This window comes from Penaeus monodon, chromosome 42 (assembly GCF_015228065.2).
Source record: "Penaeus monodon isolate SGIC_2016 chromosome 42, NSTDA_Pmon_1, whole genome shotgun sequence".
NCBI classification, from domain to species: Eukaryota; Metazoa; Arthropoda; class Malacostraca; order Decapoda; family Penaeidae; genus Penaeus; species Penaeus monodon.
Genome location: NC_051427.1, coordinates 5,407,685 through 5,425,184, shown reverse-complemented (window position 1 = coordinate 5,425,184; position 17,500 = coordinate 5,407,685). Strand labels below are relative to the sequence as shown.

The following is a 17,500-nucleotide window of genomic DNA, read 5'->3' as shown; positions in this document are numbered from 1 at the left end:
TGTTTTTAAAACTATATATTGAAAAGTTATAAGATGGTAAGATAACTATAGAATAAACAGAATAAATAAAATGTATATATAAACCGGTTTAAGATAATAAATTATAGAATTAAGATCATTTTCAAACTCCCTTTATTCATTCCTTCATTTTCATGTCATTGGTTCGTGTTTTATTTAGAGTTTAGACAGGATAAAATAAATAAAAATAGGTTTTAATACAATAAACCAATAAAAGAATAGAATACAAAAAAATGAGGCAGGTGCGTTTTCTATTTGTTCTTCCAGCAAGCGCGTTTTCTATGCGCGTAGCCTCAGGGCGAGAGTAGGGCATCCTGACCCTCGGGAGATAAAAACTGTTGTCGATAGGCGCAGAGGACACGCAGGAACTTTACGATAAGAGAAATCCTGCGGGAGATCAAGAGTGAGTAGCGCGTGTACATACGACATGGCGTGGTTATTGTAAATGTGTAGTTATCTACGATAGCTTCCAATAAGGTCTGGCTGCCTCACCCATCCCTCCCAAAAGATTAACCTTTTGTGGTTAATCTCTTGATTTTTTTTTCTTTTTTTGCCTAAATCCCACTTATATAACTCTGCTTATAGCTTCAAAATGCTCCCCTAGAACAGCTGATTTTTCAAAACCTTTCTCGAATTCCACAGCTGATTGTACTCGCTTCGCTCCCAAGAAAAAGTTGACATATGACGCCCCTTTGAAAAATCCCCCCCCCCCTTCCCCTTCCCCTTTCCCCCTTCCGCTAGGTCTGCTACCTGTCGTTCCCGAAGTCTTTTGAAGTCCAAAGAAAACACAAAATTTCAAGGGGATACGTTACGATCCGAAGAATATTTTCCGAAAGGCCAATGTTGGACATTCACTTGGGCGGGCGACGGACCGAACAGAGGCGGATTTGCAAGGATATTATTATAGCTGCACCAGGAAGTGGGAGAGGGGGAGGGGGAGGGGAGGAGGGAGGAGGGAGGGAGTTCATCTTCTTCATAAAACCCGGGGAGATGGACAGATTTGCGAGACCAAAAGGCAAAACCGTCGTCCATATAATACTTAATCTCTCTCTCTCTCTCTCTCTCTCTCTCTCTCTCTCTCTCTCTCTCTCTCTCTCTCTCTCTCTCTCTCTCTCTCTCTCTCTCTCTCTCTCTCTCCCTTACATTCGCAGACTTTGTACGGTTTGGCAAAAAGACGGCAACACCAACCCGAATGAAACCAGGATAAAGCTTTAGACTCAACACAAACATAATCATTTGGAGGGATTCGTCGGCAGGCGGAGGTAGGCAAGAGCCAGGATGCAAAAGTTTCCTCATAAGAAAAAGGAGGAAGCTACTAAGCGAGTCTTTACCCAGTCCTTATGTCGCGAAAGAGCAGGAGAGAAGGAGGGAGTAATGAGAAGTGGTTAATGGCTAAAAAGTAGGTAAATGTACTAGACATCAAAGGTCATAAGGCACTATAGGAAGGCATAGTAGTGAGATGGGTAAAGAGGGGGGATTAACGAATTAATGATTAATTGCGATACACGACAGAAGTCATACAGCAATTTAGGATAATGGTTAATGGCTACAAAGCAGAATAAATGCGCTAGAATCAAAGATCATATAGCACTACAGAAAAGTCTAGTAGTGAAAAGGGTATGAGGGTTAGCCGATGATTAAATGTGCTACGTGTTAAAGGCATATAAGTTCAAGTTCGGGATAGTATGGCAATGAAAAGGGCAGAGAGGGGTAAGGTTAGAGAGGGTGAGAAAATGGCCAAGATAGGGTTACCGAGGGTGATTAGATCAAAGGTGTCGAAGGAAGAAGGGTGGGATTCTGCAAGGATGTCCGCAGGGTAAGGTATGAATTAGCAAAACGGACAAAGGGGGGTTAAAAAAGGCGATTAGATTACAGTATCAGGAGAAATGTCAGGAGGGAGAGAATCCAGGAAAGGGGGTTGTTGTGACAGTCAGATGTGTATCTAGGGGGAAGCGGAAGGGATAATGGGGAAGGAAGCGGGGGGGGGGGGTGATGCAGATGAAGCAGGGGGAATGGGATATGCTGGGAGGGACTGGAAGGAAGGAGTGTTGGGGGAACAAGAATAGAAGGGGGGTGGGTGTCGGCAGTTATTTTGAGTGTAAAGGGAATGGGAGCAGCGAGACTGGACGATGAATGAAGTGGAGGAATGTTCTCTTGGGTCATAATTTTATAGTTTTGAATGTCTTCGAAAATTTCAAAAGTGGGTTTGGCTGAGGAGAACTGAGAAACGAAGGTTTTCTTGTGAGGGGGAGAAGAGGAGATAGGCGTCTAAGGGGTCGAGGAGGAGATACTTTAGCTTGGGATCCGTATGTAACTGCCAAAGCGGGAACTTCGCCTACTTGTTTTGGGAGGCAAAGCTGGAAGGTGTTGCCAGAGTAAGGGACTGCAAAGGGGATCACGAAAAATCGATGCCATTTGGCTGGGCTAAACAGAGTATTCAAAAGGTTTGTAGAGGGTGGAGTAGTAGAAGGACGGGGACGTGTGGAACAGGGAGCAGCGTTAAGAGAGGTAGTACAGTGGAGAGGTAGATACTAAGGCTGCAGAGTAGTAATGAGGGAGGAGGAGGCGGAAGATGAAGAAAGTTGTGGGGGTGGAGCAGACCTGGGTGGATATTTGACCTGGACTGAGGTTATAGTAGACATTGAGGGGGAAGGGGTAGTAGTGGTAGTATTCAGAGTCGTGGTCAAAGGAGAGCCTGAGGTCAGAGAACCGGGAGAACTGAAATCAGTGGGGTTAGTTGATAAAGGAACAAGCCTCAATACCCCTAATAAGAGTACAAAATCTTCATCACTGGCCATGATAACTAAAAAGTTGTAGTGGAAAGGATAAAAAGGGACGTTAAACGCTGCATGTTAAAGTCGTACAGTAGTTCAGGATAGCATGGCAATGAAGGGGGTAAAGAGGCGTGAGGATAGAGAGAGAGGGTAAATGGGCTAATGGTGAGATTAATTTAAAAGGGTGATTAGATCAAAATTGTTAAGGAAGAAGTGTGGGATTCTTCAAGGATGTCCGTAGGGTACGAGAGGGGGAAGCAAAGGGTGAAAGGGCGGTTAGGTCACGGTTTCAGGAAAAAAAAGCAGTACGGGGAGAGTCCTGGGAAGGGGGTTGTTGTGACAAGTTACATAATATCGAGGGGAAGTGGAAGAGATAATGAGGAAGGAAGAGGTGTTAGGGGGAACATGAGTAGGAGGAGGATGAATGTCGGCAGTTACTTTGTGGAGGGAATGCGAGCTGAGAGACTGGAAGTTGGATGAGGTGTAGGCATAGCTTGGGTCATGATTTGATCATTTTGAATGTCTTCGAGTTTTCCTGAAGTGAAACTGTTTGAGGAAGTCTCAGAAACAAAGGTTTTCTTATGAGCGGGAGAAGGGACAGGCGTTTGATGTAGGAGAGGGTGCGGTAGATGGGGTTGAACTATGCTTGACCTATGCGTCGAGTTGGGCGAGAAGGAAGAAGGGCAGGTATCGGGGAAGTAGAGACTGGAATGCCTGGAATAGTGATAGAGATTTGGGGCGTCTGGATTTAGAGCGAGGGTAGAAGTGGGATGAGAAAGAGATGCTGGGGAAGATGTATAAACATCTTGGGAGGAAAGGGGAGGGGCAGGGCAATTAGTGGAGTAGGGAGTGGGAGAGAAACCTCGTCGACGTGCTTCCTGGCTTTGCGTAAAGTGAAGCCAAGTTTGAATCTGAGACTTGCCACATCAGATTCAAACTTGTAGGTAAGGCAGCCCCTATAAAATACATTATGGAAGGCGCCACAATTGGCACATTGTGTAGAGCAGTTTGATCGATTGTGACCAGGTTGAGCAGAGAGAGGGCATCGGACTGTGGAGCAGTAGTATTAGGCAGGATGGCCTCGACGGCATCAATTCTGACATTGATATGGGGGAGGTTAATATGGTCGAACAGGGATCTACTCTCCGCCAACATAAACATTATGGGGATGTCATGTCTACGGAAAATAATCTTGACATTATTTGGGGGAATGGTACAGATACTGCACCACAGTCCATGACGCAGGCGAGTAAGTCTTCTCCCTTGTAGATAGGGCAGTTTCTCGGGGCGATGGAGACAGATACGGTATAAGTATTGAGGGAGGGATAAGTCTGCAGGAGTGGATTTCCAGTAGGCAGAAGGGATCTAGTAGTTCTATCGGATGTACATGACGAAGGGAACCGATCTGGTGCAAGGAACTTGTATGTTTGGAGTTTCTGAAGAGGGTCAGATAAGGGCTTAGACGGATCACGAAACGATGTCATTGCTGTAAACAATAGTATACCGTTGAAAAGTGGGGTAGAAAGACGGACGTGTGGAAGAGGGAGGAGTGTTGACAGGTGGACAGTAAAGTTGCATAGTAGTAACAAGGAAGGAGAGGGTAGTAGATGAAGGCGGCTTTGGAGGAGGAAGTAGAGGATAAAGAGAGGGTTTTGGGGCGATAGTGACCTGGGTGGATGGTTGTTGGATGAGGTGACGAGGTATTAAGGAGAGTAGGCGAGTCGTGGTAAGGGAAGGGGTTGGGGAATAAGAATTTTAAGTCTCTGGGGCTAGTTGATAAAAGGGCAAGCCTGGTCCAATGAGGTTTGTTGAAGCCGGGTATTCTTATTTTTGCACGTCAAGTAGCAGGTATGGGTATAAAAGTATAGGTAGGGCTTGGGCAGGTGTTGTTCGTAAGGCCTGTGTGGATTTCGATGGTCAATGGCCAAACAAATGCAGAGGCAAAGTTATGAAGCTTAGGTCAAGTATGTGGCAAAGGTATTGAGTCAACGATTTGGATAAGTGGGCAGAAGGGGATGAAGAAAAGAAAAGAAGAAAGACTGCAAAATTACAAGAGCCGCAGATTAAGGCCCAAAGCAGGGTAACTCTCCAGTAAGCCTTGAGTATAAGGGACAATTTATTAATTATTTACTGAAAATTTTCTCCTTGTCAACAACTGTGGCGTATACAAAATATAGCGATAGGGTGGAGATTGGGGGCAAAACCTCTGGGTAAGAAGTCTTTTGCTTCACAAGGCGTTGTTTGTGGATTTCCAAAATGGTTAAAGGTCAAAAACGAATGTGCCAGACATCAAAGGTCACACAGCTTAATGACAAAGTATTGTGAAAAGGGTAAACATGAGGTAACGATTAAGATAAGCGGACAGAAGGGATGAAGAACAGAAGGAAAAGGAAAGAGGGCGAAGAAACCATGCAAGGTCTTGTTAAGGCTTAAGGCAAGAGCTGACATTCAAGGTTGGGACCTTGAGGGGTAATGGCTAGATGATTAAGTGGGAATATCGTACCCATGGCTCCCCCAGGCCGTTCATGACTGGCACAAAGTCAGCCTATCATCCTTTCAACACGGTTCTCCATCCTAGTTAGTGGAAAGAAGTTGGACAAGAGAAGGAGAATGAAAGGGGGAGGAGAATAGACCTTGCATAACTGGTTAATCCGAGGGGCTGAGGCCCAAGGCAAGGGATTTATTATTATTCACTGAAAATTTGTCGCGTCAATATCTAAAGTCATTAAAGCCGTTAGGTAAAAAGTCTTTTGCTTCACAAGGCAATGTTTGTGGATTTCCCAGAATGGTCAGTGGTCAAAACAAACAAATGTGCCAGACATCCAAGGTCACACAGCATTATATGTGGTCAAGCAAATAAATGAGAGACATGAAAGGTTATATAGCACTGTGGTAAAGTATTGGGGGGCGAAAAGGGTAAAAATGAGTTAATCAGAAGTGGACAGAAGGGGATGACGAAGAGAAGGAAAAGGAAAAGGGGAGAAGAAACGACCAAGCAGAATTCTCGAGGCGAGGACTACACTCCAAGATAGGGCCGATCCCCTCCACCGAGTCTGTCTCCGTCTCCTATGCCCTCCCACGACAAGGGCCATAGGATTGAGGGGGAACTAATTCATTTATTGAAAATTTTATGTCGCGCCCACATCTATGGTCATTGGTCATTAGCTGCGTATTCAAATTCCAGTGAAAGGGTGAGGCTTCCGAGGTAAAGCCCTAAAGTAATGCATTATGATAGTGTTGTAGCAAAGAGTAATAATTAATTAATGACTAGGATAAGGGACAGAAAGCAGTGATGAAGAGAACAAAAAGGAAGGGGGAGGGGGAGGGAGCTGAAAAGACCTGCAAAATTAGTTGAAGCGAAGGCTGAGGTCCAAGGGAGGAGTGGTCCCCTACACTGGGACTCGGTCTGTCTTCCAAGTCTCCCAAGACGACAAGAGCAAGGGATTGGGGCCGGGGACTCTAGCCAAAATAAAAATGCTGCTTAGTGGCCTGCTACATGTCATTTGTTAACTGTATTTTCTGAAGTATTTAAGGTTTCCAGTGACAAAAAGCTAAGCTGTAGGAAGCTTGTCCCCGTATCATTAAATATTTTAGCATTCACAATAATTATCTACTAACCATGCTTCTCATATTTCAACTTTTGCTAAGGAAATAAGTAAATAATGGTTAATGGTTAAAAGCAAAATAAATGTGCCACACATCTAACTTCATGTAGCAGATAAAGGCAAGGTATTAATCTCATAATATGGGAGTTTTCTATCAACTACAGGAATGGTGAGGAAGAAAAAGAAATATTACCTATAATGGCAGGTTACAAAAACAACTTTTTTTTTTCCTTCAATTTCAATGCACCAATAAGAGCACTCGTGGAATGGTTACATGTGCAGATATTTAATTCATTAATTTAATTTTCTTTGAGGCTAAGCATTTTCTTTTTCAATTGTTAGCCATTGTCTGTATTGAAAATTGACTATAAGACTAGTCATCTTTACAAAAGTGAGAGTACATGTTCAAATACCGAGGTTACTTGCGTACTGATCATGAGAGCCACTTTTAGTCACTGACTTAACAACAGACACTTGCATACATAACAAAAATGAAAACATGAGCAAAGACTACTTTGTACACTCTTTCACAGGGTATTCACTCACAATAGAAAACAGGACAGTCCACTCGTCATTGAAAACCATCCTATTGGACATGTTTATCATATACCACAAGGTTATTACAGAGTAAAGCAACCCAAAAAAAAAAAAAAAAAAAGTAGGCCATGTATCTTTGAATCATGATCCCAGCAAATCATAGCCACCTAGCCAAAGAAAAATAACAGAAGAGTTCACACATCTAGTAATGCAAGACAAGAAAATAACCTTCCTCTTTCACAATTTATAAATCAGAACTCCATCATCATCACTGAATAAAAATTCACAGAAAATAAGGAACACATATGAATTGTTGTCCCACAATAGAAAATATTATAACAATTATTTGCCCCTATGCGCCTCTATTGGGCAAGTCTTTAACTTTGTATATACGGACAATCCAGTGTTCCGTAGTGTAAGCCTCTTCTAAGACGTCGAGCTCGAAGTCCTTGTTTCCGATCTCAACATTCCGTACTCTGTCATATCCTGGAGGCTTGCCTGTTATGAATAAAAAAGAAGGTATATTTAGTGAGGTGGTAACAATCAACCACATTATTTTGGGTAGGTTCCCTTAGTTTCCAAAGGATTTTTCACTCATTTTTTTATAATACTATTAATTTTATCAAACTCAAACAAGCACAACATACATAAAAACCTAACAGAGAAAAATCATAATACTTGCCTCCCTCAGTGTACACTTGGCCAAATCTGTAGTAACACATTTTGTACATAAGGCAGTTGAGTAGCGTTGGGGACCCTTCCTTGTCTACTCGGAACTCCCCGGCAGGTGTGTAATAATCATGCTCCTTTATGTGGGCTCCCTTCTCCGTGCTCCCTCCAATTCGAACCATCCATAAGAACTTGTTGATGTCTGGAAGCAGATTTGTATCACTTAGCATATCATTTACAAAGTAAAGGCAATAGTTTTAAAAGTATTTAGGTGTGTGTGTGTGGGGGGGGGGGGTCCTTACTAGTTTTGAAGCTGATCTAGTTTTGATGTTGGTTTAAGTCACAACTGTATACTTTATACTGTGATGAATGCTTATTCAAAATTCTGACAAAGACCCAAGATTCTTTAACCATTACTTTGAAAATACCTGCTGAACTGGATGATCTAAAATTACACTGTAATCCTCCTTTTAGTCATTGCACTCCTGGAATTGAAGCTTAGACCATAACAATCAAAACTAAAAATCAGCCCCAATGACTGATTATTAACAGAAAATACATAGTTTGGGATCCTAAATCCCCTACTCATTAATTCTTTACAATTCACTTTAAGAATTACAAGTACAATCTTTTGGTGATGATTTGATTATCTTGTAGCCCCAGAATCCTTCTCGCAATATCTTCACGAGAACATTTCAATGGAGCCTATGACTGAATAACAGAACAATGGAAAAGCTGTAGTTACAAAATTAATATGACCAAGCATTTTTTGTCTAGTGTGAGAGGTATTTTCCACATTCAAAGTGACAATTTTAAATCTACATTTCTAACTCATTTTACTCTTACAGATATACAATTACATAATGACTACTTATCTCCTCCTTTTTACAATACATAAATAACACAGAAAAGTTCATCATACTAAAAAATGATTACTCTTCAAACACATGAGTATATAATATAAACCATCTAATTTTAGATAATAACTGTAACAGCTGTCGAGAGAACAGCTGCTATCAGTATCAGTAATATGACAGGTGTGGGGAGGAGTGAAAATGGAGGAGTAGGAGTAGGATGGTAGCTCATTAGGGCGTTTTGGGGAGCAGAGTCATGTAGAGGGAAGGGAGTACCTAGTCTAAGAGATAAAAGGTCCCATGTAATAAATCAATGATATGTTAAAAGTAAAGAAAAACACCCTTCACATATTAAATCATATGACAAGACAGACACAGACACACAGACACACACAATCACACACACACACACACACAATCACACACACACACACACACACAATCACACACAATCACACACACACAATCACACACACACACACACAATCACACACAATCACACACAATCACACACAATCACACACAATCACACACACACACACACAATCACACAATCACACAATCACACACAATCACACAATCACACAATCACACACACAATCACACACACAATCACACTCTCTCAACAATATCCTTACCATCTGAAGAATAGCCCGTCAGTCCTCCAAATATGACTAACACATAATCCACGTCCAGCTCTCTCATGATCTGGTATGCTTTATCTTCTGTACTCGCCATCGCTTGACCGACCCGTGATATATGCGTGTTGTTCCAAGTATTGTTGTCCACTAATATCGTCCGATTAGCCATTGCCGTTATCTGATACCCATAATCCCACCACGACATCACTTTGGCATCCTAGGGGGGGAAAGGGCAAAGAGGTGAATTCAAAAGCCTCTCTACAACATCACTTCCGGTAAATATACTATGTCGTCTTGTTTGAAAAATTAGCCGACATAATCTCGGACACTATTCAACCAATACAGAGGGAACAGTTAAACGAGTTTCCGTCTTTCTTCACCCTCGAACGAAAACCTACCTCAGGAGTGTTGTGACGCAGCCAGTAGTAAGCCTCCCTGAAGTCGTCGAAGATGATCCTGGAGCCGTCGTGGCCTCGAGCAGAAAGGACAATTGAGGGGGAGCTGTAGGCCTCAGAGGTAACCCAAGTGCAGTGCAGAGTATACATAACCAAAAACACGGACATCATACATACAAACAAGGTGGCAATCTGTTAAAGAATGGGAAAAAAAAAAAATTATCTATCAAATGGTAAACATGAAGATGCAAGCCTGTGAGATAAAATAATATAAAATGATATAAAATAAATAGACAACACACAAATAAACAAGTAAATAAATTAGTAAGTATATAAATAAAGTGAATAAGTACATAAGTACACAAGTAAATAAGTAAGTACACAAGTACATAAATAAATAAATAAATAAATAAATAAATATATAAATAAATAAATAAATAAATAAACAAATTACACAACTATACACAAGTACATAAATAAATTATCTAATCAATCAATTAATTAATAATCAATTAATTAATTAATAATTAATCAAATAAAACCCTTCACTGAATTACAAAAAGGAACTGGTGTCAAAACTCAGACAACAACAGAAGAAGTCTGTTAGTTTATATTTGTTACTTGTCCTCTATACCTGGCAGTCACTTGATATTGTGTTCGATACTGACATACCTGTTGTGGCAACCATGTGGAAATACTGCATTCCTTTACACATTTTCTTGTTTCTATGACTAACATATATTCTAAATAATATTGAGAATAACCACTACTCTGTATAGTCAACTGTCAAAATCATGAGCCAAGTTGCTTTTGGCTTTAATAGTTGAAAGGTTAATTAAGAAACAAAAGTATTGTTGCTGAAAAGACAGCAACTTCTTTGGAAAGTGATTTTACATGTTCATTTCTTCCCTATTAGGTTTTAATTTGAAAACCAACTTCTGTATCAGAAACTATCAAAACTACAAGAATGCCCATGCCAGCCAGTTTCTATCTCAAGCACAACTTACAGATCCATAACAAAATTGTAACTTCATGTGACCTCATAGGTTTTGCAACCACATCCTTCCTTTGTGCATAATCTATATATAAAGGCATGTTTATTTATGCAGTCAAGTAATTTTTTAAACAAACTGTTTTCTCATAACTACCACATTAATGGTGATCATTAACATAAAGTATAAGGCAGATACACGAGTACCAAAGCAGACGCTAATCAACTTCTATGATGAACACTATAAATGACTGACAACGTAAAAATCCACTTAAGGGCAGGTTGGAGGAGGAAAAACATAAAACATAGATATTAATAAAGGACAGAAAGGAAAAAGACAGAGTACTGCTAATTGTATGAAAGTAATGATTCTGATGGCAATATACCAAGAACAACTACAGTATAATTTATCAAGAACCTACTCTTGTATACTCACTTCACTCCTCATGAAATAGTTTCCTTCAAACTTGGCCTTCTTCTTGTCTGTTTTCACTTCGTCAATTTGTTTCATGTAGGTCGAAAGAAGAGACGAGACAGCAATGCCCGAGAGGATGCACATCACTGGGGCCAACACCAGCATAAGACGCACCATCACACCCTGTGAATTTTAAGGAGCTATTAAGTGTGTGAATTTTAAGGGGTTATTAGGAATACAATCACCTTTAATTACAATATAAATAGGACTGAAATAGATTCACTATATCAAATAATACATTTTACACCAAGAGCATGCAAATGACTTGTCTGAAACTCACAGCAAAGTAGATACTGAGAACACCATACAGGATGATGAAAATATTTTCATCAGTGAGTTTGGTGAAGCAGAAGTACAATCCCACGGGGAACATGAACACAAGCATCTGCAAGTCAAAATAGAAGGAAGACCACGCTGTAGGCTGGTGCTCCGATACTGAGGCAATGATGGGGATGTTGTTCTTGGCATAGGATGGGTCAAGCAGCGAGTAGAACCTGCCTGTCCAGGGAGCAATCTTGCCCAGGGCTGTCAGCACCACCAGCACCAACACGCCGGTCAGTGACACTGTGGAGATCACCGCACGGAAGAGCACCTCAAACTGGGATGTGCTCAGGCGGGAGCGGACATAGTCGACGAAGGCATGGATTTGGCAGAGCCCAAACACACCAAAGGCCTGGTCAAAGAATGGTCACAATTAATGCAACGATCTGAAATTTATTCATCAAATTCATAAATTAAGTATTCATGCAACTTTCTTAAAACATTACACACTACAAGATAAAAAATCATGAAAATACACACCCCCATATGTTCCGAAGTGGAGACGGGCTGGAATCCTACAAAGGAAATCTGCATCGACAGAATGGTTCCAATGACGTACAGTGTGGAATAGGCAACATACACCCTATGGGAGAATCGTCCAGTCACCATCAGGGTAAGGACATGGAGGGGGATGATGTTAATCAGGAACACGTAGCCTCCCCACGAGGAGACCTGGGAGAGAGAATTTTTGGTGATTTTATTCTTTTGAAAGTAAAATTCAACAAATAAAAATCTCAAGAAAGGAAGGGTAAAGAATAACAAATCAGCACAATAACAAATACTATCTAGGATATTAACTTCCAATATACAAATACAACAAAGACTTATGAAATACCTTTAATGAATGAACATACAAAGAAACAAAAAAAATGCAATATATTATATCCAAATTTAGAATGAAAAAGGGAAAGAAAGGAGAAGAGTAATGATTAAATTACTTCTTTTTGTGTCTAGGAAAAACTGACCATGTAAAAGTAGGCAAGGGAAGCCATCGTAGACCAGAAAAGGGTTCCAGTCTTCACAGCCTTAATCCACATATAGTATGTCAACAACATACAGAAGATTGCAATACCTGGAAAAAATATATATCCATATACTCTTGATTACTGAGGAAAACACTAACACACAACCTTTATATAAATCTTGTATCAAATATTTTCCACTCCTTCAAATTTCAGATTAATGATAACCCGTCCCTTTCACATTCATTCACTCTTACCTTCATTGTCATAAGACCCAGCAACGGACCGGGAAATGTATCCCGGAACGATGGCAATCATAACAGCCGCTACAAGGCCAGCTCCTGGACCCTGTCAATGTAATACAGCAAATAACATTAGATTTGCATCAATGACAAATATAAAAATAAGCTGATAATATATGCAGCAACAAAAGCAATCCAAATAAATAACTTGTCAAAATTTTAAGCAATGATGTGAACGCACAATGGAAAATTTTTATTCTTTGTAAGCCTGGCCTAACTATACCTAAAAAATAGAAAAGTGATAAATACAGAAAAAATGTATACTTTTCAAAAATACAAGTAACCCCAAACCGACGGGAATGGCATGTACGTACATGTCATGCCCACTGAGTTTATTTTATTAATTAATCTTACACATACATAGCTCCAGGTTTACTAAGTCACCAATGAGCCAACTACAAGTACTACCCGAGTCACCTGTTTAACCCCTTTCCTTGATTTTCGAAAATATTCAATGTTCTTGTATGTCAATAACATTATAGTAATTACCATGACTAAGAAAAATAACACCAATATTAATAGCATTAGTAAAAAAAATAAAAAAATAAAGTTTTTCATGTCAATTCAAGGAAAGGTGAAATCAGGCAAGGTCACAAGGACTGCTAATTAACTCCTTTGTGGCTAAGCACTTGCAGAGCCTTCTGTGTGCAGAAACATTTCACAAAAAATTCTAAAATGGCCACAGCATTTTCCCCGCGGCATTAACTTGAAGAACAACTAAAACTAAAAACCAGAAGAACAAATTTGATATGACACAAGCAGCAATGTCCTTGTTAACGTTACTTTAGTGTTTTGTTGAATTTTTCACATCACAGCTGAAAAGTAAACAATGGGTCCCAGGCAGTGATTTAAACCCTTGAGTGGTTACTTTTGGTCTTCATAACAATATAATGCTCAAATCCTGGGTTAAATTCTATATTCTTCACAAACCTTAGTATGAACTGTTCTCTCAAAATACTCTACTTACATTAATATGAAAAGCGTTGATGTACATGTGAACTATTCATCATCCAGCCATATAAAATGGTCTTTGGATTATGTGACTGCTATTCTAATGCCAAACATTAATAGCTATATACACTGCATTTACAACTTCTCAAAATTTGCAAGAGCTTATCTACGTCGCTTTTGAATGCTAAGGACTATTTCTCTGTCTATCTAATAGCTTACGAGGAATATGTGCATACAGGTATTTCACATTCTAAGGAATACAAAAAAACATTTTTCCCCCTAAAATATAAACTTTCAATTATCCTCTATGGGTACAATTACAACCTACTCATAAATCTCCTCCATAATGAATAATGATAGTCAAATGTATTACCTTCAGCTCCTTGGCAAGATGGTAGGTCACGAGGGTGGTGAGCGAGGAAAATAATGGGGCAAGGAACACGCACACATTGCGCACATCTATGGTGATGTTCAGCCAATTAAGTACATGATAGATGGCTGCTGAGGTCACCATAAGGCCTGGATAGATGGTGCCTGAAAAAGTAAGAAATGTACTTAGTTATATGTTGTGATGTGCTTTAACCCCTTACTGCCGGGTCACATGTATAGCCGTAATAACAAACCACTTGATTTGCAACCATCTAGTACTTTTTCTCCAATGAATTAAGCAGTAGTCTGACCTACTTCACATGTTTACCCTCTCCCTTGATTTTAAGAAATATTTCATTTTATATTGCAATCATTGTTAAAAACATTGCAATAACTATAATGTCAATAATTAGAAAAAAAAAAAAAAATCATGGTAACTCGAGGAAGAGGAAATTCAGCTGAGGACACGAAGCCTATTGACTGACTCCTTGGTAGTCAAGTACTTGTGGACCCATCTATATGTAGACACTTTTCACAGAACAATATTACAATGAACATAACATTTTCTTGGTAGCACTTGAATAACATGCAATCCTTTTGGTAAAACTACGATTTCAAATATACATATGTACATAAACTTGGTAGACTGATAAATCCTAAAAAAAAAAAAAATCCTACATAATAGCTGCCAAGCTGAAAAAAATAACTTACTAAAAAAAAAAAAAAGTAAATTTTTTTTCCAATGACTTTTTGTAATTTCCACGAATCTGACCTTTGTTTTTTGTTGTAACCTATTTACAGCCATAGGTTTAGTATGGAATATCTGAGCTGCCAAGTGGCATCCAGCAACAGCTAGTCTACACATCCCGAGCACTTTAAAAGAGGCCAAGGAACCTCCACCATATGCTATTTATCTCATAGCAACTACGTGTACATCCAAAACTATAATTCTCATATTTATTTCTTACATTTATTCTACATTTTAAAATCAGAAGGAGAGAGTGGACAGAAAAGAGAGTAGATAGGGGAAGGGGGAAATTAATAATCTTCAAAAACCAAGAATCCCATCTTTCTTTTACCTCCAATAATCCTTCCCAGGGGATACCAGGCACGGTCATCAAACCAGTTGTGGAAGTTGTAGAAGCCCTCCTCGGCCAGGAACTTGGTGGTGCGATAGTTGAAGTAAGGATCAAACTCGTGGATGACGGACTCAAACCGCAGCACTGAGAAGAGCCTACAGGAAAATGCTGCAGAAAGAGAAGCCATTGTTAATAGTGATTCAATGACTTTAAACAGCATGTCATTGTATAACAAAAAGGTAAGAGATGTAATTTGAACAATTTCACTCAAATTAACAACTCTTTACCTAATGATAATTTACTATGACTTATCAACTACTTATGCAGTTGGAAGATAAATACATATAAAATGGTGATAATTTAAATACAATAAAAACTTAAAACAAACATAATGGCACAAACAGTAAGACTTGGACATAGAGAAGAACCTGCAAAAAAAATCAGCACATTTCCCTAGCCAGGGCCTCCTCAACAATCTCCGTAGACGTGACCTACTTTCCTTATTTCTGAAAATGGTTTAACTGAAAAATATACATTTCCATACTTTATGATGTAATAAACACTAATGAAAGTGGAAAAAAATGAAAGCACTCACATAATGGTTATAAAAAGCATTTCAAGTCCTTGCTGCATAGATTTTTTCTACATGTTACCCTCACTAACAGAAGAAACTGACAAGTCCAAATTTGGGAAAAGTAAATGTAATGCAGACACGGTACTAGACAGACAGTGGGTTTTTAGGGGCTTTTATCAGGAAACACCACTAGCTCAAATTAAAGAATGAATAGCCCAGGGGCCATGATATCAGACTATTGGAAGACAGACAAATGCCTTGAAAAAGTGGCGGGATGCTAAAAGGGGTGTACTATAGTTTGGCCACCACAAACATTTTGTTGGCTATTTTGCCTGCACCATGTTCATGACAGATTATTTCATATATCAGTGAATAGTCTTTTTTCCTTTCTTTATGACAGTTTCCCCAATCCTAATCAGACCTTTTTCTTTCTAAACAAATCATACCAGTGAAGATTAAACACATTACCAGGCTTTAATGAAACATGAACCATATTCATGTTAACAAATGTATAAAAGGTATGAATGAGAGTGAATATCTCCGCAATACAAGATATTATCTCTTGTATTGTGAAGATAATTCATACTCATTCATACCTTTTATACATTAATGAAACCTTTTTAACACCGAGGCTTTCATACTCGCACACACATCCCGCAAACAACGGTACTACTCACACAAGATTGCCGCCAGGGACAGGACCGCCATCTTCAGGAGCGTGTCCTGCTTTTCTATGGAGAGTCGCAGCCATCCCCGTGTCCGGTAACTTAACGTTGTGGCCGACATCTTGTCCTGGAATAAAAAAAAAATTGACATTAATCATTTCTTATGCTTACTATTCAGGGAGGAAATGGGGAAAAAAGAGGGAAGGAGAGGAAAGGGGAGGAGGACAGGAACAGGGAGAAGGACACACGAGAGGGACATGGAGGGAGAGAGATGAGGGACAGCGAGCAGAGGGAGAGGGAGAGAGATGAGGGACAGTGAGAGGGAGAAGGAGAGGGATGAGAAACAGTGAGAGGGAGAAGGAGAGGGATGAGAAACACTGAGAGGGAGAAGGAGAGGGATGAGAAACACTGAGAGGAGAAGGAGAGGGATGAGAAACAGTGAGAGGGAGAAGGAGAGGGATGAGAAACAGTGAGAGGGAGAAGGAGAGGGATGAGAAACAGTGAGAGGGAGAAGGAGAGGGATGAGAAACAGTGAGAGGGAGAAGGAGAGGGATGAGAAACAGTGAGAGGGAGAAGGAGAGGGATGAGAAACAGTGAGAGGGAGAAGGAGAGGGATGAGAAACAGTGAGAGGGAGAAGGAGAGGGATGAGAAACAGTGAGAGGGAGAAGGAGAGGGATGAGAAACAGTGAGAGGGAGAAGGAGAGGGATGAGAAACAGTGAGAGGGAGAAGGAGAGGGATGAGAGACAGTGAGAGGGAGAAGGAGAGGGATGAGAGACAGTGAGAGGGAGAAGGAGAGGGATGAGAGACAGTGAGAGGGAGAGGGATGAGAGACAGTGAGAGGGAGAGGGATGAGAGACAGTGAGAGGGAGAGGGATGAGAGACAGTGAGAGGGAGAGGGATGAGAGACAGTGAGAGGGAGAGGGATGTGGGACAGTGAGAGGGTGAGGGATGAGAGACAGTGAGAGGGTGAGGGATGAGAGACAGTGAGAGGGAAGGGGATGTGGGACAGTGAGAGAGGGAAAGTGAAAAAGGGCGTGCAGTAACAGCAAAGCCAGGAAAAAATCACCTTCAGTTACCTCACCCCATGCTAATACAGTACCATACAAGCCCCACCCCTAAAACAACCCAAGCACCTAAGCCCAGAATACTAAACGCCAAGAAACCGTAGCTTTCCTAGTTTACTTTGCAACGAAGTGCATGAAATGGGGTCCGGCCACAAGCACCAGAACAACGAGGGCACAAAAGCGTGTGATTGCTTGAGTAACCCTTGCGGCCGAGGCTGATTGTGATCAAATAGGCGAGGCGGCGTCTGATGC

At 40.4% G+C, this 17,500-nt stretch overlaps 1 protein-coding gene across 2 annotated transcripts in view; it reads right to left on the bottom strand.

Moving 5' to 3' along the window:
- Positions 1 to 6,616: 6,616 nt before the first annotated feature.
- Positions 6,617 to 17,500, bottom strand: part of LOC119599262 (dolichyl-diphosphooligosaccharide--protein glycosyltransferase subunit STT3A-like) — an 11,534-nt gene continuing 650 nt past the window's right edge. The window contains exons 2-13 of one of the 2 annotated variants that reach the window (XM_037948994.1): positions 16,195 to 16,309; positions 14,944 to 15,111; positions 13,869 to 14,029; positions 12,500 to 12,590; positions 12,246 to 12,352; positions 11,761 to 11,952; positions 11,240 to 11,632; positions 10,921 to 11,082; positions 9,497 to 9,685; positions 9,096 to 9,315; positions 7,617 to 7,805; positions 6,617 to 7,432 (exon numbers count right to left, since the gene is read on the bottom strand). In XM_037948994.1, the coding sequence (XP_037804922.1) occupies positions 7,287 to 7,432; positions 7,617 to 7,805; positions 9,096 to 9,315; positions 9,497 to 9,685; positions 10,921 to 11,082; positions 11,240 to 11,632; positions 11,761 to 11,952; positions 12,246 to 12,352; positions 12,500 to 12,590; positions 13,869 to 14,029; positions 14,944 to 15,111; positions 16,195 to 16,303 (2,127 nt within the window). In that variant the 5' untranslated portion in view covers positions 16,304 to 16,309 and the 3' untranslated portion in view covers positions 6,617 to 7,286. The remainder of the gene's footprint in view (positions 7,433 to 7,616; positions 7,806 to 9,095; positions 9,316 to 9,496; positions 9,686 to 10,920; positions 11,083 to 11,239; positions 11,633 to 11,760; positions 11,953 to 12,245; positions 12,353 to 12,499; positions 12,591 to 13,868; positions 14,030 to 14,943; positions 15,112 to 16,194; positions 16,310 to 17,500) is intronic. The other variant, XM_037948995.1, reaches the window with a different exon arrangement.